The sequence below is a fragment of the Petromyzon marinus genome, chromosome 10 (assembly GCF_048934315.1).
Source record: "Petromyzon marinus isolate PM22_M1 ecotype Great Lakes invasive population chromosome 10, UKy_Petmar_22M1.pri1.0, whole genome shotgun sequence".
Lineage (NCBI taxonomy): Eukaryota > Metazoa > Chordata > Hyperoartia > Petromyzontiformes > Petromyzontidae > Petromyzon > Petromyzon marinus.
The window spans coordinates 11,333,223-11,354,935 of record NC_133676.1 but is presented as its reverse complement, the minus strand read 5'-3'; the positions used below and the strand labels follow the sequence as shown (position 1 = coordinate 11,354,935).

Sequence of the window (21,713 nt, the reverse complement as noted above, 5' to 3'; positions counted from 1 at the left end):
AGCAGGATGTTACAGCGATATGGCGATACAAACAGACGGATGCCACGTACTGTGCTTGGACCATTCTTGGGTTTTATTTTATTTGTATTCCCATTTGTGCTACAGGCGTGGTGCCGAGACAGGAAACGCATTTCATTTATAACTCGCACATATAGTGGTGCACCACCTTACATCAGAAACTAGGCTTGGAAGCAGATGATCATCTTGGAGCAGATTACGAAGCAGGAATGAACGAGTGTTCTCTGCACTAGTCAATGTCTCTTTACCCACATGAGGGGAAGCTTTTTTATATGGCCTCCAACGTCTTCACTACATGGCAATCAACCCATTTTTTTACAGCTGGAATAAGTTATTTGTGCAGTCATACCTGGCCAAGAAGCTGAGACCATCAACTACACTTGAGACAACTGGTTTAAACTAAAACACAAAAGTTAAATAGCACAACAAAAACCAGGTTCGAGTTCAACAAATCAAAATGTTGAATGAGTAAATAAAACCCAAATACAAATCCAGAAACTCAGCAGTTTGAACTCCTAATTGTGACTTCGGTGAAGTGCAATCCACCACGGATAATCATCCTACATGTGCTTTTGCAGGAGGTTCAAATGGAATCTGTCTGGCAACCCCAGATTCCACCGAACGTCTTTCCAAACTCAACTTACACTTTTATAAAACTCACCAGTTGCTTTTAAAGTGCCGTACGAAATTATCACCCCCCTCCCTCCGCCCCACCGCACAATGACACAATCATCAGCGCAGCGACGATGCAAAGACGACGTTACCGTGCGCGATGGCCTTGCGCAGCTCGAGCAGCGAGCGGAAGGTGAGCGACGCCACGTGCGGCTTGCCCCAGCGGTCCGTCTCGGCCTCCACGTCCTCCTCAAACTTGATCCAGCGTGCCGTCTCCTTCCACTGCAGCTCCTGGCGGGCCGGGTCCATCACCAGCTCGTTGAGCTCCACGAACACCTGCACGCGCCCGGGGGCGGGGCCCGGCACGTACCATCGTGAAGCGGCAAGGAGCAGCATGGCTCCGTGCGCCACCAGCGGTGCGAGCCCTACGCTCGCTCGACCGTCCGTTCACCCGTCCGCCCGCTCTCTCCACAGGAGAGGACACGTGGCTGGATATGAAACGACACTCTCCCAGAAGCACCCATCAATCGCTACACGGGACGAGGTGAAAAATTATGACTTGCCAACTCTGCGATCTTGCGTAAGTCAGCAGCAGATGCCCGTCACAAAATACCCTGCATCGGCTAACAGGCCGCACAATCGAAGAAAATAGGCCAAGGCAATATGTTTGAGTGCCAGTTTTTTTTTTCTCTTCAGAAAACAAGTATTCTAACGTTTATAAAAGATTTTGTATTATTAAACGGTGTGGCTTTTATGCTTATAACTCAGTAGAGGGAACAATAAACACGTGAACAAATGGGAGGTTAAAATAAAAAGAGATGCAATGCAAAAGAAACCTGAGTAGGATGGTAAAGGGAGGAGAAAGAGGAGAGGAAAATAAAAGAAGAGGGAGAGGAAGATATTGAGGCGGAACTTACGGGGGGGGACCAGGCAACACAAGTTGAGCATGAAGAAAAAGTATGTACAGCGGGTCAAAGGGTATTGCGGCCTCACAGCCTAGCCAGGGCAAGGGATCAGAGGCGAGCCTGCAGCAGGTGCCAGGGAAAGCAGATGCAAACGTGGTGGTGAAATTGGTGAAAGAAAACCAAAGAGAAAGGGAAACGAGAAGGATACCATTAAAACAGATACGTCAAGAAATTTTGGCATGCACATGCACAAATAATTAGGAGGTTTTTTTTGGGATTAAGTTATAAAATATAACTTCACAAAGAAAGGAAATATAATTAACAGGACAAACATAAAAACATTTCGCCGAGCAGTAACAACATTATTTTGCTCGCAACCTGGCCTGTAGAGCAAATCCACAGCAAGAGAGCAGGAGATGAGATGAGATTTTGGACCGTGGAGAAAAAGACCGCGACTGGGTAAAGTTAACCTAAGTAGAGACAGAGCCACAATGATGACGGAGGTTTAACACGGCATCTGCCGAAAGTCCCGGCACAAGGATAGGAAGCAGCATTTGCCAGCAAGAATGCCACTCGCGGCAATGCCCGTTCAGCCCCAGCCCTGGTGGCCCCGTAACTGTAGCGCACCTCTTATTAACGTCGATTTCTTACCGAGTCTATGTCAGCAACGCTGCCTGTAAACCCTCACCTGCTCCGCTTCCTCTCGCTCTCTCTGCAGTGGGCTGACACTGTGTGAGCGCCTTACCGCGTCCGGTTAACAAATGTGTTTACAACAACAAAAACGTCACTATCAAAGGTGATATTTTCCATGAAATTAATGATAAAGAGCAGAAATAAAAATGTAAATAATCAAGCGAATATCAATCCAAAGAGGATTTAAAAATAATCTGTAACAACAAATGTATAATTGGAATATGATCGGGTCTGCTAATGAAAACACATGGTAATGCTGTTGCTATGCACGCATAAGGTAGACTGGGCTGGATTGTTAGTCGGCCAACCGTGCGCCCGTTATTTAATTTCACGGTTTAAAACCCCTTAGGAACCAATCAAAGCCTGTGCAATAGGAAACAGTGTATTGCAGTGGCCGGACACGCAAGTGGAAAATTAGATACCGCTCGCCTATGTAATTAAAAAAAACAGAAACAACTGCATGCACACACTAATTGCCTTCTACAGAACGTTGCCAGCATGGATTGGCGATTAACTGCAACACTCAGTCCAAGTGTTATTCATTCTCCATTCCTCCATTGGGAAATAATAATGCCATTTATGTGGAAAAGCCTCAAAGGGTCTCCCTGACTGTGTTGTAGGAGGGTCCTGCATCAAGATGTTTGGCCAATGTCATTAGTAAGTGTTTGGCATGGGAGAGTAAACCAGTGATCCCAGAGAGAGAAAACCCAGAGAGTGAAAACCCATCGTGCATGCTGGGTTTTCATCATGCGGCCCGAAGCCGACAACACCTCAAGGCAAGCCCCAGGTGTCATCCATCCGAATACCGACCAGGCTCAAGCCTGCTCAGCTGCTGAGATTCAACAATATCGGGTGCATTTGGGATGAATTTGTCGTAGCCATAATGATCGCAGGCGGAGCAGGACAAAATCAACAGGTAGTGTCTGCTTGACAACTTGGTTGATGTGCTGTCTTCATTAAAACTAAGAGCACGTGTAATTTTCTGGTAAAACACGCTCGTTTCGTTTTCGAAAATTACGTGATGCATTTCGTTTGTTCAGATATACTAGAGAACCAAAGTAACATTTCAAAAGTTCAAAGAGATGTTGCAATTCGCAGTTTACCAGACGGACGTACATTTTCTAATGGCACGGCTTCCTGCGTGACCTTACGTTAAATGGCAAATGCATTCGATTACGCTGCGGAATACTAACAGCAGGGACAGCCAAACACCCCGCGCAACACCAATCAGCACAACACCGTGAGGTAAGAGCAACACAGCAGAGCAACAGCAGCACATGAACACCACAACACGAAACATCATATCAACGGTAACCAAAGTAGAAGCAGCAACCAGCAACAGCCACAACAGCAGCAACGCCAAAACACCACCAGAACACAACACAGAATAAGCAGCAGCGTCAGAAACAGTAACAGGAGCAGCAGAAACACAGAAAACCATAACACAGCACAGCAGCAACAACAGCAGCAATAGCAGCAGCAACAGCAGAACACCACCAAAACAGAACACGGAATATCATCAGTAGCACTAAAAGCAGCAGTAGCAAAACAGCAACAACAGCAGCAACAATAGCAACAGCAACAATAGCAGCAGCAGCAACAATAGCAGCAGCAGCAACAATAGCAGCAGCAGCAACAGCAGTGGAAACATAGAAAAATATAGCACAACACAGCAGATCAGCAGTAGCAATAGAAACATTAACAGCAGCACAAGCAGCACCTCGTGTGGCCGGCGGTCACAGAGCTTCTTGGGACCCGGTTTGGAGTGAGCCTTGTGAGCACGCGACGACCTGGAACTCTTCTTGACGAGGTGACGCCTAACCCCTGGTACGTCTTCAAATCGGTGGCCTGGCTTGTGGAGGGGGAGAGAGAGAGCCCGGGGGGGAGGGGGGGTCAAAGGTCAGAAAAGTTAGGCAGCCATTGCTCTCAGCTACTCTTCCATCATTCTTAAACAGGCGCACCTCAGTCTGGAAAATGTTCCAGTTTGCTGCTGAGTGCGTTTGGGTAAAATAAAACACACTAAGTCAGGTCTTCTATGATTGTCTGAGAATCTTTAAAATAGTTACGAGCGCATGCCTAATTTTGGGAGTTCTACAAAAGAACCTCTACTTTTGAACATCTGCGCACACTTTGAAAGATTCCATTACATTTTTTAAAAAAATGTTTTGCAGATCTAGTTGAGTTTCTGGGACAGCAAACATAAACCATCCGTGCTGAGCTTTCACTGCTATCCCCCCAGGTGTGTGGGTTTTCCCCAGGTTCTACAATTTCCTTCTAAACAATGGAATTGACATAAAAATCCCAATACAACAGGACCCTCCTGAGGCAGAGTCTTAAGACTCGTTGAGGTTTTCCTGGACAAAGGGAATTATGGCAACTTTTTTGGCTGCATTTTGCATAATGCGTACTTAGGTACTTAAGTCAAAGAGAACATCTACCTTCATTGGGTTAAATTCCCCCTGAAAGGCGTTTAAATTACACGCGCGTGAGCGGTTGCTTTTTTTAACGCAGGCCGCCGCCGTACCTTTGCTCGCGCAGCCAACGTCGCAAAACGGCCGCCCTCCCATGCAACGAGGGGGGAGGCATTCGACCTCGAAGGAGCGAGCCGGCAAAGCTCGCCGTTGATTATCACCGCCAGGGAAGTCGTCGATTCAAACGGGGCAATGGAAACGAAAGCGCGGCGAGTGGCGAGCGCTCCCACGCGCGTGCGCAAGCGACCAGCCGGACTTTTAATTTCGGACGTGAGGGAAAAAAAAATCATGATGACTGCACGCCATCCATACAAACAATTTGCGTGCGGTCAACGTGATACGCTATTAATTGTTGATGATGCGGCGCGGTGAGTCATCGGCGAGATAGGGGGGAGAGGGGCCGCAGGGTACGGTCGACTCCCGTGGGGGTGTGTGAAGGGACTCGATTGAATTTTCACTCCAAGGAAATTTGTGGGGGTTTTTTTTTTTGCACCGTTTCTTTTGTAACTCAAATCGTAAGAGATAACATCATGGTACATGTTTCAATCTTGGCTACACTTTTGTTGGAAAGAATGTAAGGAGTGTAACGTGTGAAATCGGAGAATGTTAATTATGTATTTAAAAAATATATATTAATAATTAATGTATCCAAAATGCGAGCACAAGCAACAACAGCAGCTGATATTTGCCACTAAGTAACAGTGACATCGCCACAGTGGTTGTGCCAAAAACCAACGTACGCAATGCACGTAAAATAAATAGAACAAATTACTCTTGAACCAGCTTAACTTAATAATTTAAATTCACGTACGAGCTCACAGAGCAGCCAACAGTGTAGGAGCAGCTCTGGTAACAGCAGTCGCCCGCTACATATGGATGGCTACCGAACACGTTGCGTAAGTGATTCGCCACCATTACATCAATGGCGTCACGTAAGAGTTACACATCATTACAGAGCAGTTCCCATATGACCACGGGAGAACAATCGCGTACGACCCCGTGTCCCTGGACGTTCCGCGGAAGGCCGCAGCAGGTCAGATGAAACTGCTTATTGTGTTTAGTTTCCCCACACCTCCGATGAGCACGGTTGGCTACGTGCTGCGCGAAAGAAGTTCAACATGTGCACAGAGACACACGCGCCACTCACTCTTCATGTGCTCCAGGTGCGCGTTGCCGAGGGTGCTGGCCTCCGTCTCGTCGGTGGGCACGCGCGCGTACAGCGTGCTGCCCGTGTCCGTCATGCTGCCGATGCGGCGTCGCGAGCTCAGGCTGTAGCCGTGGGCCGCCGCCCCTGACGACGGCGGCGGTACCGCCGCGCGGCACGCGCCATGCGCCGCCCGTGCCCGCTCGCTGCACCGCCGCCATGGAAAAAAACAAAACAGCGCCGCGCCAAAGACGACGTCAAGCGCAGATCTCCGATGCGTTTTCAAGTTGTACCGACCCACGCGCGTTGTTCGGCAGGACGTCCGACGTGTCGCTCCACGTACTGGAACTGGAGAACTGCAGAAGCTCCCCAGCGCGGGGAGAAGTTCCGGGCACGCGAAGCAAGTTCCTTGGACAACATGCCACGTTTTGGGAGATTATTTAGAAACTGAAGGAGCTCCCCCAGTACGTGGATAAAAATGTCGGACGTCGTGGCAAATCAGTCGTGCGGTACAGCCCGAAAACACGTCGGTGAGCTATACGGCACGGCCGCAAGAACCTACACAGCAGACAAGGTCACGTAGTTGGCGGACAAACGGCATACCTCTCTGTTCTTCTTCCGCTTGAAGTCAAAACAGACGCAACGCAATGCACCTAATACTCCATCATACACGTGAGGCACAAAACACCGGGCCCCATTCATAACGGTAACGCGCTCTCTACCGTGAAAAGCTCATAAATATTTCAGAACCAGCTATCGTTATGCGCGTGTCTCATACCAATTTCTCCTCATCTTACTTAGCCTCTTACTCTTGAGGCCACAGTAATAGCAAGGTTTACATCTGCGGGGCACACAATGGGCATTGCAACTCATCGCACACGCAGAATCGAGAAAGTGTCAGCAGGCAGCACCTCACCTCACCCCACCTCTCCAAGCTTCACCAAAGAAACCCATTAGAAGCAATGCGCACACACACACACACATGAACAGTGGTTTTTTTTTACTCAAATTTCGTTATATTTATGCATCTTAATGACACAGTGCAAAAAACCTCACATTTAACGGTCTGTTACATTTTTTAAAAAGAGAATAATAGGGCCTCAGGTGGAACTTGTGCTTCCTTGTTCATGAAGGTCAAGACATATTTTGGTAACTGCCAGACTAGCGAAGGTGTGAAGGGGGGTAGACCGAGTTAGAATTTACACTCGGATGTTGTGGCTATCATCTCCACTCTGCTCACCCCTCATGCTCTTCGTTTGCTCGCTGGGGTGACGCTCGCCGCCGTTTTTCCCCATCGTCCTCGGGAGATTCCTCCTTCCGGGCGTCTCCGCAAGCCGCACCAATGCCCTCCTCCTCGTCATCGCCTAGGCTGAACTACGGGCGAGATAAAAGCAACGCGCGGCCACTTCACACCACCGGCAGAATGGCCAGGCTGCAACTTCGTGGCGACACGGCTCGATCGGGAAACGTACGGTGACGGGAGAAGACGCGTCCTTGTAGCCGTCGCCCGCCTTGCGCTCGCACTCCTGCTCAAGATGGGCGGCCTGCTCCCCTTGCTCCGCGTCCCCGGGGAACTCCATCGCGGCATCCGTCGCCCCCACCGGGCTCGCCGCGTCCGCCTCCTGACCCTCGGCGATGGTGGGGGTGTCGGGCGGCCGGGCCTTGCCGCGTCGCTGCGCTGCCTTACCAGCAGCGGCCGCCCCCTGGGGCGCCCCATGGCCCTTGCGTCGGTGAGACGAGAGGGCGGGGAGGTGCGAGGAGAACGCCTTGTGGATGTTGTGAGACGAGTGGCGGTGGTCTGCGGGGTAAGCGGGGGGACAAGGGAGCACGGAGCAAAACGATTAAGGAATATAATAGACCCAGAAAGATGAGAAAGTCCAATGTACACGTAATGCTGCGACAGGGTATATTTTGAGTTCACTTAAGCAATGGTAAATACAGTGAAACCTTGTTATATTGTTGTGCATTTTACTGTATTCCATTGATTCAATTACAGTCAGTGCTCCGATTTAAAGTTTTCCACATCTAACCTTAAATTTGGCTCCTGTACCTTGAAAAATGTTACGTTGAGGTTTTGCTGTAAACAATGCAAAATATTTTGGATTTATATTGTATCTACATTCAGCCATATCTCCAAATGCTGTATAAAAGCATCGTGGGGAAATTACTGAAAACATTGAACGCGAAACCCTACGTATTAAACGTGGAGCTCGCTGTCTGATTTCTGGTCTGTGCGGCACATTGCCCAGTGCGGAGTCGCCTACACTGGTAGTCGTCCTCGTTGAAGTTCCTCCTCACGTCGCCGGGCAGGGTGGCGTGCGCATCGCTGATGATGCTATCGAAGGAGCGATCCCGGGACAGGGCCCGGCCCAGGTCCTCTTCTTCTCCTCTTGCCAGCGGAGCTGAGGCCCCCGCACACCTCTCTGACTGCAGCAACAGTGACGGCCGCTATTCACCACGAAGTGTGGAAGTGATGTCACCATGGTGAATGTGCCAAGCTAAGGTGCTCTTTCGAGGCACCGTGAAATTTTGAAGGATCCCTGTGTTACAGCTTAGCCGACAGACGGTTGGCCGGTGGTGCATCTGCACACGACACTGTGTGTGCACTGGTGGTCACCATCCAAATAACCACTAACCAGAACGCACACTCCTGAAGCACAATTAAAGAAATTTGTTCACATGGAGAAATGCAGGGAGACACGACTGTGCATGACGATGAGGGGAGGATCATGTTGCTGTAAGCGCACTGCCATACAAACCCAGTGGCCCGGGTTCGATTGCCACCTACGGCCAACACCAGTGACAATTATCTGAACCAGTACTGGGCCTATTTCGATTTAAAGCGTTCGTGACTGCAAGGATTCATCTTCTTTGGTTCTTTCGGTAAAGTCACGTAGAATGAGAATAAAATAATAAATTGATAAAATAAAATAACACAATAAAATTATCACGACGTTTCGGCCACAACACAAGCTGCGCTGTCCTCCAGACAGTCTCGTCCCTTCACCTGATGAAGGCTGCTTGTGTTGTGGCCGAAACGTCGTGAGAATTTTATTGTGTTATTTTATTTTATCAATTTATTATTTTATTCTCATTCTACGTGACTTTACCGAAAGAACCAAAGAAGATCAGTACTGGGCCTCTTCTAGGTCGACTCGGACTGAAATGAGTACCCGGTGCGGTGTGTAAACATCGCCACGAGGGAGACAAAGGTGACCGGGCGTGGTGCTGGCCAATCACCCCCTCGTGTGCTGTGCAGGCCTTCATTAGGTGTTCGCGAAGAGCACTTGCCCCAACCGTTTGTTAAGGCTACAATGCGGGATCTTTGTCTTTGTGCACTTGGAGGAGGAGGCGAGTGTGTGATCGCATGCACATAGGCACAACAAAACCGGCACAGCCAAGGTGGGCCGCTCCGTAACACAGGTGGCGGTGGTGAAAACCAGGGGAAAGGAAACCTTGGTGAGTTTTCACAAAGGCAAGGGCCACAGTTTGTAAGGTCATCTGAGAAGAACAAGAGTCGATTCACTTAATATATTTTGCCTTTTCTTCTCTCAAAACAAATTGGCATGACGTGGTGGGGTATGACGCCACCTGTCCGTTACACCCACTGCAATGGACAGGGAGCCTGGGCCCCTGTAGGGCTTGGCACAGTTGTGCCACCTGCACACATTGAGAGCTACGTCACTGCTTAAAAACATGTTTACTTTTTGTGTCAGTCGGCGAAAATATGAATAACACCAACACGAGCGTGGTGAATATGGACTGCGCGAGCACACTAAATGTCTTTCTCTCCATCAATTCATGCCGGGGACGTGCAAACACACACACACCGCGCACCCGAAACACAATACATGCAGCTCAAATGTTGTTGTTAAGCGGTCCGACAAGCGCGTTGTGCGATGTAAAGGGACACCAAGGACACTCTTCGATTCACAAATTCACAATGGCTGATATACCAGCGACCAAACTTGTGTTCCAGAGTGAACGCTCTTGTTCCCGCAAGGCGGTGTTCCCACCAGCCCCATAGCGATGGGGAGGGGGGGGGAGATCGAGGATGGAGGTGCCACAAGCAACTCTCCCTTGCTGAAGGCTCAGCCCCCTCCCCATATAAATTCTCATAGTAAAGTCAAAAACAAGCAAAACTAAAGCGACGGATGTCGCAGCCTTTCCCCGTATCCAGAAGGGGTGAGAGCAGAATGCATGATGGATAAAAAGCAGATCGTACTGTTACTCATTCTGCATAGCGCTCTTTTGATATTTGTTTATAGTTTGTTGTGGCCCCCCTTAAACTCAACAGACACCAACAGTCACAGGAAAGTAGGGGATTGGGTCGCTCGTGGGAGTCTCATAATGGCCATGGTGAGAGTACTTTGCCAACGTCGATAAGAGTAACGGTTTGATTCCAGACGGCAAATCGCAAATACATAACGTTCTCAGGTGAAGTGCATTATTAAGCTCAGCCTGGTCATGTATGATTGGACAATTTTTGGTTTGAATTAAATTGATCACAAATTGGCAACGCCCAGTTTGGAGACTCATAATCCATCTCAATGATACATAATTGAATAGACGTACAGCCCTTTGTCAATCCACTGCTGGATTAAAGCCTCCCCACATCATGTCAGATTCGTGCAGATTCATGCAGATTTGTGAAGGGGGACCAGGACCATTCAGATACTGCTCGCCATTAACAGTATAGCCGTGGCCGGGATTCAAATTCAGGTCGCCAGGTTCATAGCGCGGTGTGTGAATCACACCGAGCTGACCGTGGACAGTGTGCATTGCTAAATGTCCCACGGTCTAGGCTTCACACTTGGGGTGATCATTGCCTTTGCAATTGCGGTACCCAAACTAACTCCTTGCCTTTTGAGGTCAGGACTTCCGAGACACTTAAAAAAATCTTCAAATCGCGACGAATAACGCATATGTTTAAAATGGCTTTCTCTCTTTAGTTATTTTCAACCGTCTTTCTCACTAATTCTTGACTTGGTTGTTAACTATTTTCCACCTTGCCATTATAGCGCCCCGAGAACGATTGTTTAAGGGTGCTTTATAAATGTAAATTATTATCATTGCGCCACAGCTTCACCCCATACCTCATGATATACCTACACAGACACATGTGTAAGGACAGGCCTAGTGGCCGTAAATCATCATTGAAGCGACAGGGACAGGCAGGGTCATGTAAGGACAGTACGGGAAGCGGGTCGCCTTGTCGTCTTGGAAGACCAGAGGGAGATTATATATCGTCGCTGTAGCTGCTACTCCATCGGCTCCGATATAGTCAGCCAGCTATATAGGTGAACGTCGTTTATCAGTTACATAAAGTTACCCACTGTACAGTCAACTCGCGTCTACCCGTTAACATGCCATCGAGTCAGACGGATCATAATAGACAATATATATACATACAGACAGTGTCTCTGAGTGCTACATTACACATGTAAAAAAAATACTTTTTAGATGTTTTTTTCACCCAATGTTGATAGAAACAGGGCATGTGACAGGATGCTACCATAGTCGAGAGAAGTGTGACTCAGAGAATGAAAGTGGACTCGACGATGATTATTCACGAGGGACAGATGGGAGTTTATATTTCGCACGCCAGGCTATAGACACAATTTAATGAATAACAAACAAAACAAAAATATGACAACACAAATTATTAATCCACATTAACCTTTTTGCAAAATGTCATGTTAAGACGTTTTTTTAATCAAATAAATCAATTAAAATTGTTTATTTACAAAAAAGGACTAATTGGCCACACAATTAAATGTTTACAAGTGATTTCAGATTTATTTTATTTTATTGATTTCAGCAGCAAGGGCCCAATGAGCTGCTAATCTTGGTTTCATGAGCATCCTGCGATAGAATAAATGTTGTCCAGCACAGATCTTAGTGATATAATCACGGTTACATGGGTCGTGATACAAACAGCGAGTATCGGTCTGTGCTCTACATGTTACAGGTATAGGGAACTGGTTTAAAACATAAACAAAAACAAGACTACATTCTTTTACGAACAAAAATAAAGATAATTTAACTAAGCAAACACAATAATTAACCAGAAACTTTTAAGTACAATCCTGACAGACTTGAGCTTAAGTTTCCCCAGCAGATTATATTATTTAGGTCATCTACATCTATGAAGGAACTTTAGATTCATGAGTGAATGGATGTTTCCTTACGGTCGGTAATTAGTGAATTCCCAAGTGGTGGAGTGATTCACTCCGACCGTGGTGATTCAATGAATTGTCACGATTAAAAAATATATTATTTTTGTTGGTGAATGTAGTGGCCTTTAGTGGATGCAACGGATACATGTGTAGTGACATCGCGGATGTCACTGTGTGGTGCCGGCCCTAGAGAGGCACGGCGTGCGATGCACTCACATCGCGGACATCACGTGTGTAGCGACATCGTGGAAGTCACTGGGTAATGCCGGCTCTCGCGAGGCACGGCGTGCGATGCACTCACATCGTGGACATCACGTATGTAGCGACATCGTGGATGTCACTGGGTAATGCCGGCCTAAGCGTGGCGCGGCGTGCGATGTATTGCCATAGCAGACACCCCGTATATGTGGGTGTAGTACCAGCCCCAGAGGGGGCTCGGTGAGCGCTAGGTCATAGCGCTCAGTGGCAGCACGCGTGGCGTGCAGCGCTGACTCCTACAGAATGGAGTGTGAGAGTGTCAGCCACGGGATGAGGTTACCCCAGGCCATGGCACTCTGGTTGACCCTGGAAGGCACGTGACGAGTAAGATCTACACAGGGGCCCCAAGTGGGGGCTGGGGGTGGTCACGTGCCGGGGCGAGATCCTGCCAGAGGATTCGAGAAGGTGGTCGTGGCCAAGGGCGGAGCCAGCCACGGCCAGCGGGCATATAAACCGAGTCCCCGAGAGGGACCGGGGTTCAGTGTTGCTGTTGTCATCTGAAGATCTACACGTTCTGCATCCAAGAAGAAGTCACCAACACGTGGACCTGGACCCAAGCTGGGGTCCGGTCCGTTTTAGCTACTCCCAGTGTAACTAGTGTAGTTAGCCTGGTGGTTACGTAGCTAGTTACGGTGTAATTAGTGTAGTTAGCCTGGTGGTGCACCACCATAGGGTGTTATCTGGTAAAGGGGCAGTGACCACTTTGTGTTGAGTGTGTTGGTATCAATAAATGTGTTGCCTCCAAAGAATACGTCTGCGACTCAGTTGAATCCACTACACACATGCAATATGTACAAATAAAAAAACATTGGGTTTTACAAATGTAATTATATGCAGGTATTAGGAGGTTAAGGAATACATAAATTAATCTGTGCATCGCCAAGTCCGTAATTTTTACCCAAAAAATACACACGTTATTACCGTCATTTGTCAATTTCCAAGCAAATGTGGGCTGAGCATGAGTCCATCATGAAAAATCAGCCTACTGTCCCATGCAAAACTCTCAAAAAGCAAGCAAGGAATTAATACAACGTAATTAAATATACTACAAAGCATTTACTAAAATGTGAACAGCTCCATTAAGGTATGAATAAATAAAATGCATGTCACAGAATGTGGAATACGACGAGGAAATGTGCTTTCACGAGACAACAGTGACCCCAAATACTTATACACGGATCAGGGTGCAGGACGATGAGGAATGTGGACAAATAAAAGTAATCGTGATTTGAAGCTTTCGTGACTGCAGGCATCCATACTCTTTGGTTCTTTCGGTAAAGTCACGTAGGTGACTTTCCCGAAAGAACCAAAGTAATCTGCTGAGATGAGCGAGGTGAGGGGAATCCTCGGGGTCCCAAAACTGAAGACAGTAATAATAAATTAACAAATAAACAACGACCTGCATTTACGACAAGAGACGGCGCTTTTGTTTTTTTACAGGAAAGTTCAAGAGGGAAAGCGAAAATAGTCCTGGGCACTTCACGCGAACGAACACAGAAACGACACCGCAAATCGGAATCCACACTCGAGTACAAGGACACATTGTCATTCCGCCCCAGTGTCACTCGTGAGCCGACAGGAGGGAACAGAAAAACAGAACAATGACTGGGCCCCCCCCCCCCCCCCCGTGGTGGCCGAGTGATGAAATGCCAGTGCCGCCACAACACATCGCCGAGTTAAGCTCTCATTAGAGCACAGCACGCAAGACTTAAGACTTCAAAAGACTGCGAGGGGGGAAACCCCCCCCCCCCCAAGTTACGTAAGGCGATCTCCGCCTTGTTATGCACGGCACCTTCGGCGCCGTGTGCGACCTGCTTGCCAACTTGAGCATCGTTTTGACGAGCACCGCTGCACTTCGGAACGGGCGATGCCGTCAATTAAAAATAGAAATGAATCGGATGAGTTGTCCACACCCTGGACGAAGTTGCTCTTTGGAACGACGGGCTTAAGGCTCCGTTTGTCGAGTTCGGGTGGTTGTTGTCTGGCCTCCCCGACTCGAATGCCTGCCACAAAAGTTGAGTCAGGTCTGATTTGAAAAACAACGAGATGGAAAATCAACTCTCAATTATCCGGTTAATGGGGAGAGGAGAGGAGGGGTGGGGGGTGCACAGAAAACAAAAACACTTACCTATATAGAACGGGGGTGAAGACGTAGAGTGTGGTAGAATGCGCCATCATTCTTTATTGGTCTACTACCACAGGTAAGGTCTGTGGCTGCTTCGTATTTGCAAAATGTAAACAATTTTACCAGTTTGTTGAGTTCTTAATGAGCCATTGATGGTTATCACACTCAGTTAAAACTGACACTGCATACCTAGGATAATAAACACTGCTAGAGTAAAGTAACAATCAAAACTACTTTCAAATACTGACTCAGACATTTCCATGGCACGCCGCACTGCACACAGCAAGATAAAGTTAATTCTAGATTTAAAGCTTTCGTGACTGCTAGGATCCATACTCTTTGGTTCTATTGGGTAAAGTCACGTAGGTGAAAATAAAATAACAAAAAATCACGACGTTTCGGCCTTAAGGCCGCTTGTGTTGTGGCCGAAACGTCGTGATTTTTTGTTATTTTATTTTCACCTACGTGACTTTACCCAATAGAACCAAAGAGTAAAGATAAAGTTAAACAAATATCTGCGAGGGAGAGGCACATTAACAGCCGTTTTGTCAATCAACGGCTGGATAAAGGCTTACCCACACTCTGTGCTTCATAGGAGTTATGCGACCACACTGCACCATGCTGGTCAGTACGGGTTCATGAAGATGGGGAGCATGGAAGCATAGAAGCACAGTACAGCAATATATTTCTGCACTGCCCTCTGCTGCCCACAAAGTAGCACAACCCAGTAGTTGCCTATTGGTAATCTGTGCATGGTAGTTGCCTATTCAAGCACTATCCAGGCTAAACATTGCATAGATTCCCACATCTCATATCAGGGAAACACATTCAAGTGACTTAGTCATAGACAGAGAGAAAACAATGGAAGTCATTTGAAATGGCCACGTTGCGTCTTCTTGGCCTACATTTGTATAAAAACAACTTACAACCGATTTTAGTGAACTTAAATTGAATATAAACCCCATCATCAAAAAATACACAAATTCGTGGAAAAGAAGAGTTGCTTAAATAATCACCGGCAATACTTTCATAATAAAACACAACACGGTAATGGCGCAGTCCCAAAAATGTACAGCACCTGCCAAAATCTGAATTAGAATATGGCTGTATAATTCTAACGCGAAAAATGAGAACAAACGGCCATAAAAGTGCCAGGACAAAAATGCTGTAAGGCACCTGGAACAGAACTTACCACCGCACCACCGACCGACCCATGCAGAGTAGCCAACGTCATATTAAACAAAACAATCAAGAAGGCAAGAACCGGTCACCGGACTTCTAAAATAAACACCAGATGGCCACGACAGACAGCTACTATAACAGACAGCGATGGGACTGCATCGGATCCACAATCTGAACGCCCACGCGGGGGGCCCACAATCCGCAGAGCACTTACAGAGGCAGAGGCATACGGAATGCACTCCATGAATACGACGGCCCCTCAAATCCCCCCAACTTCTCCCGGGCGACCGAACGAGCAGCCCGCAACGCAGGGGGCTCTCCCTTTATACAATTACCAGGCCGGCGTCTGCGTGGCCAATTTGCCGCAACCCTGTTACGCGCTCGGCTGCGGAAACCGGGCGTCCACATAGCTCGCGGGAGCCTATCAAAAACCGGCAGCCACAATTGTTATTTGGCAAAACTCGCCGAACGGGGCAAAACGCAAACACAAATCTCTGTGGCCATAGCCGGTGGCGAGCCCCCCATGAAGGAGACGATGCTCACGGCCTGGAACGTTAGTTCTTCGGCTACGGTTTGGGTGCCATGGCGGCGAAGAGGCGCCGATTTTTACGCATCTTGATGTCCCCATATGCACACACCCGACGAATCGAAGCAAAAAGGTGGAGAATGACTATTTAAAACACTCTTTTACATTTATTTAAAGCAGCAAATCTTTTTTTTTGCACAAATGAATGCCTGCAAGGTTCAAGCAATAATAAAGAATATTCATCCCTTGCTATTCCACTGCGGGATGAAGGCCTTCCTATGCCATTTTTTGGTCATAGGGATTGTATGACCATACTTCCCCATGCTGGTTTGTGCAGGTTTACGAAGGGAAAGGGGGGCTAGAACCAGTTAAAATATCGCTGGGCTTTGCATGAGCAGAGTTAGTCACAATTGCCAGGTTGCGCTTTGTGGGGTAAAGTATGGGTACTCCCACCTCTTCAATGATGCCTGACCAGCATGGAAAAGTAGGACATATACCTTCTAGAAGGGACTCAGTCGAGCCCCCTGTCACAAAGACTCTCCTGCCAGTAGCGGTGCGAGCTAGTAACTGCAAGGTTGGACCCTCTAATATCGTAATATAAAAAATATACAAATACTGGCAAAGACTGATACCTCTAGGGATACCGAGTTGTTCGATTATTAACACTGCTCTTGGCGTTATGTGCGGAGCAGTGGCACAGTTCCTACAGCCCCGCGCTATGACCTCAGCGAGCTGAATTTGATTCCAGAAAACTAACATCATTGGTGAGTGATGCCTGAACCAGTTTTCAGACTGTCCCCCTCCGACTCCACCTTAATAACCCACATTAACCAGCGTAATGAAGTATAAGTCAATCTCCATGTTCAGCACAGCATGGGAAGACCTTCACCGATCAGTGTATAAACAAACGGTTGTAAATTACAAAATAATTACTTCATTACTTATAGCACCATCTACTTTGTGGGGCTACATGGTAGGCTGCGGAAAACCGTGTGGCGGTATCCATTGTTATACAATACTTCTATGCTCCCAAGTCTCTGATCCCCAACTTTACCAAGCCCCATCGACTATTGTGGTGAAGTGTGACCAATTAACCCAAACAACAAAGGTGATGTTCCTGTACACGTGTACCTTGTGTATATTTCATGGTCTTTAATCACAAGGCACTCTGGATAATAACACTCACAGCCACGATGATGGCTATCATTAAGGCACCCTGGGTAATCTCACAACATAGTGAGAATTGGCAGTGGTTCAAGGCATTGCACAATGAGCCACAAATCACGGGGCAGCGATGCCATTTCTCAACGCCAGTCAGCGAGCAGCACTGCTAAATTACAGCATGTAATGGTGCAAGTCTGAGTGAATCATTGCCAACATTAGGTGTTGAATGAATGAAAATGTTAACAAAACATTTGATTCAGTTGGATTTCAATAACAGGCAGAAACATTGTTCTGAAACATGGCATACAAATATCAAATCACGAATTTTGGAATAAAATCACCTTTTCCTGCTGCGTATGTTTTTGCATTTGAGCTGTCTAGCTCTCCGACGTACAAGTTCCCCGCACGTGTAGCCGAAACATCTGACACCATGCCAAAGAATGCACGGTATGACCTTAAAACACATCGGAGAGCTAGACAATTGTCTTTCCGTAGCTTCTTTCAGCCTTGATGGAGCATCACATCAAGTAAATATAGATGGGTAAAGTCACGTAGGTAAAAAATAAAATAACAAAAATCACGACGTTTCGGCCACAACACAAGCGCCGTGTTGTGGCCGAAACGTCGTGATTTTTGTTATTTTATTTTTTACCTACGTGACTTTACCCAATAGAACCAAAGAGTATGGATCCTAGCAGTCATGAAAGCTTTAAATCTAGAATAAATATAGATGCTTACATTTGTTACGGTTAATGCCATTCAACTCCATGCTTCTTCAATTGGCACAAATCCCATGTTGGCGATTGTTCACTTTTGTCCAATGTTTGATGGAAACTCACCAATACCTCCATCAACAACAATGCAGCAATTCGCCAAAGCGATGCATTTGGCTGCCTTCGTGTCGCATGCAGTGGTGCACTTTGAATCTGCCCACCTGAGTTAGATTCCCAGCCACGGCTAATGGCTGTGGTGAGCGATAGCTTAACCGGTCCTGGGCTCCTCCTCTCACCAACTCCAACTGACCAGTGGTGAATTATGGTCAAACACCCATGACTGAAACGGCATAGGGAGGCCTCCATATAGTAGTGGACTAACAAAGGGCTGTATACATTCGATTTTTTATTATCACTGATATATTTCCAACTTTAAGTAGAGTATTCCATTTCTCACCTTGCCTAGCTATTTAATACAGCTCCTTCCTCATTTTGATTCTTTTATTATCTGCTTAATCCGAAAATAATTATCACAATTAACACTGATACAATGACACCTGTTATGTAATCGGTTTAAGGTGCGGGAAAGTGATCAGGACATCTGCACGCCTGCCAATGCGTCTCAATTACATCCTGGGGGTGCTCACGAGGCTCAGACTTGGTGCTGGTATGATCAGTTACCTTTACGCATGTGATTCCACGAACTGGAGGATTGAATCACAAAGGTGAATGTGTCTGGCACAAGCGAGAACGGGGTGCCACGAAAGCCAAGAGCGGAGCCATGATGGTGGAAAGTACGGCAACTCGCATAGGAAAAATACAAACACTGTGACTTTCACAAGGACTTGTATTTTGTAGGTTTCCAGAAGTCAGGTGTAGCTTTTTCAAGATAATTTTTCTGTTTAAAAATAGTAAAATAAACAGATATCTTTCGATTTAAAGCTTTCGTGACTGCAAGGATTCATCTTCTTTGGTTCTTTCGGTAAAGTCACGTAGAATGAGAATAAAATAATAAATTGATAAAAATAAATAACACAATAATATTCTCACGACGTTTCGGCCACAACACAAGCGGCCTTCATCATGAGAGAGAATATTATTGTGTTATTCTATTTTATCAATTTATTATTTTATTCTCATTCTACGTGACTTTACCGAAAGAACCAAAGAAGATGAAAACATATCCCTAAGGGCTTCTGACTAGCTTCTGGGCAGTTGAGTAAATTATCCTCCAACTTTGACACTAAGTGAGTGATATGTATTTCAGTGGGATAAATTGCAACATTATTTTTAAGTAATGTTATTTTCATGAAATACCACGTAATATTGAATGTTAACTTATGGAGCATGCATTCAAAAAAATACGTAAATGTTAAATGCAATGTTACTTAGGAATAATGTACTGTACACAAAGTTTGCACCATAGTCCAAAAACCAGGTTTTACAAACCCAATACATTTTCTCAATGCGAATATAATAAAACAAGTTTATTGTAAAAAGAAAAATGCACGTAATTTTTATTTCAAAAGAAACTAAAACTGCACTGCTTGTGGGTTATGATTGCGCATTACATTGTAATGCCAAATAAAATTAATATTCAATGATAAAAGTCCTAATCCTTTCTGACGTAAATACAGGCGTTAAGATGTCCAAACACCAAAGAGACACCAATTACAAGGCATTGAGTCTGCGCAACCACAAACACTTGTGGTAAACAAATGCAACAAGATTTGCTTCATGATAATAAGGTTTTCCCCTTTCTGGCAATAAAACAGGTGTTAAGATGTTACAACACCAAACTGAAACCTTTGCAAGGAATCGTGTCTGCATTAACCACATTTGCTTGTGGTGAACATGCAAACACAAAAAAAACATGCTCTGACAGTGCGTGCATTGTCTTTGAAACTGATTGGTCCACACCACAGACAGCTTTCTTTAGAGCCTCGTCTCAAACAGCGTTAGACCAAAAGGCGAACAGCACAAAGACAATGCCACTATCAGGACATTGAGAGCTCGGGGTGAGCAGCCAGATCATGAGACCTCCCCTTTGCCAGTATTAATGATGTACTCTTTGACTCTTGGTGGAACTTTTTCTATAGCACTGATGGGACACGGCAATTAAGGAAGCCGCCACTGGCGCAGGCCAAATCAGTTTCAAGGACAATGCAAACATTATGAAAGCAAATGCGTTTGCGTTTTTTTTTACCACAAGTACTCGTGGTTATCATTCAATATCTTGATACAGGCGAAAAGGGTCGCCATAGTTTCAATCCATGTTTTACTAACGCAAAAAATGTCGGGTTCCCACATTATTCGGAGCACTGGACATCACTTCTTGCCACCTCACAGGGTTCCAACACTCCACACGGTAACAGAGGAAAACGCAAAGTTTCCATAAAATGAGGCTACTGAATTGTAAATGAGAAGCTCTGGTTCAGATATATTTGAAGAAACCAGCATTGTCTGAAACCAGCATTTTTATATTCATTTAAATATTATGAAAATGAGCGTGCTGCAGATGCTGAACTTGAATTTTGCTGTCACCTGAGACGTCCTAAAGGCTCTGCAAGAAATAATTATGGATTTACTGCAAAGTATACCCACCAGCTCTAAAATAAAAGCCATAAATAACAAAACCCAAAGGATATAAGCACTTGAAAAAGTACTTGAAAGTCCATCACCGATAGCGTCGCCATCGAGCGTGGCAAAAACACAATTCTTCAGCGCAAACCGCAATGTGCGCGTGAAGCAAATTTGAGGTTTCGTTTGCTTGTCGGAATGTGTCCAGCTTAAACCAGCGCAAAACCGACCATGCAGCTCATAGTGGGGGCGCCATTAATCTAAGCTCGCCAACAGCTCTCGCCTTGGTACAGCCAAGAGATGCCGTACTGGATAACCTGTCGGGTTTCAAGCGTAACGCCTCTCTGTGCTAAGCCACCAAAAAAATGTAATTGCCGCTGCCCTCTTTCACGACTGACCCCCCACCCCAACCGTAAGTGTCGACCAGATGCATTCCTCATAACGCTTAGAGCAAATCTGAGGACACTCCAGTCTAAACTACATGCAAACACTGTCAAAAAGCAAATGCAATTGCCGGCTTGAAGTATGGGTTGTTTTTTACCATACTTCCCCTTTTAACCATATTCTCTCAAAATATTGGTATGTACCTGTTGTACACGTATGCAATATTCAAGTGCAGCACTACAACAATGCAACTATCAGTAAACATACAAAAAATATGGCTCATAATGCACGCAGCCATGTTGTCAACGTTCACACACTGGACTTTCAATCAGGAGGTCGCCGGTTCGATCTCCCTTCGTGTCAACTGATACCAGTGGGGCATGTTTCTTTAAATCCATCCCTCTGCTGTCCACCTTAGCAGTATACATCGGGACGTCACAGTTGGCCCATCGCAAGGTCGCATTGTGGGTGGGGTAATGTGGTTACTCCCACAGTTTTTTCCCCCGAGAAATCTGTCCAGTGTGGAAGAGTAGATCAAAATACTCTCTTAGGGGGCTGTTTAGAGAAATTCTACTCCGGACTCTTCCCTGATCAGGAGCGTGAGCAGGTAATGGTTGGGCTGCAACTTGACCTTTTACGCCTGATAAAATACTGAAGCTTTATTGCACAACCGGTGACTCATTTTGTTACGGGTTCATCAAAGTTGGGTTCGGTTAAAATATTTCAACATCAGATTTTAATTTACACAGGAAAACGGTC

General features: G+C 46.2%; 1 protein-coding gene across 8 annotated transcripts in view; it reads right to left on the bottom strand.

The window, feature by feature from the left end:
• LOC116940906 (band 3 anion transport protein-like) overlaps nt 1–21,713 on the bottom strand; it is a 72,331-nt gene that overhangs the window by 22,266 nt on the left and 28,352 nt on the right. For 7 of the 8 annotated variants that reach the window (XM_076066155.1, XM_076066152.1, XM_076066151.1 and 4 more), the window contains 6 exons: nt 8,108–8,270; nt 7,316–7,641; nt 7,084–7,217; nt 5,847–6,049; nt 3,949–4,076; nt 783–966 (listed from right to left, as the gene is read on the bottom strand). In XM_076066155.1, coding sequence (XP_075922270.1) covers nt 783–966; nt 3,949–4,076; nt 5,847–6,049; nt 7,084–7,217; nt 7,316–7,641; nt 8,108–8,270 — 1,138 coding nt within the window. The remainder of the gene's footprint in view (nt 1–782; nt 967–3,948; nt 4,077–5,846; nt 6,050–7,083; nt 7,218–7,315; nt 7,642–8,107; nt 8,271–21,713) is intronic. The other variant, XM_076066156.1, reaches the window with a different exon arrangement.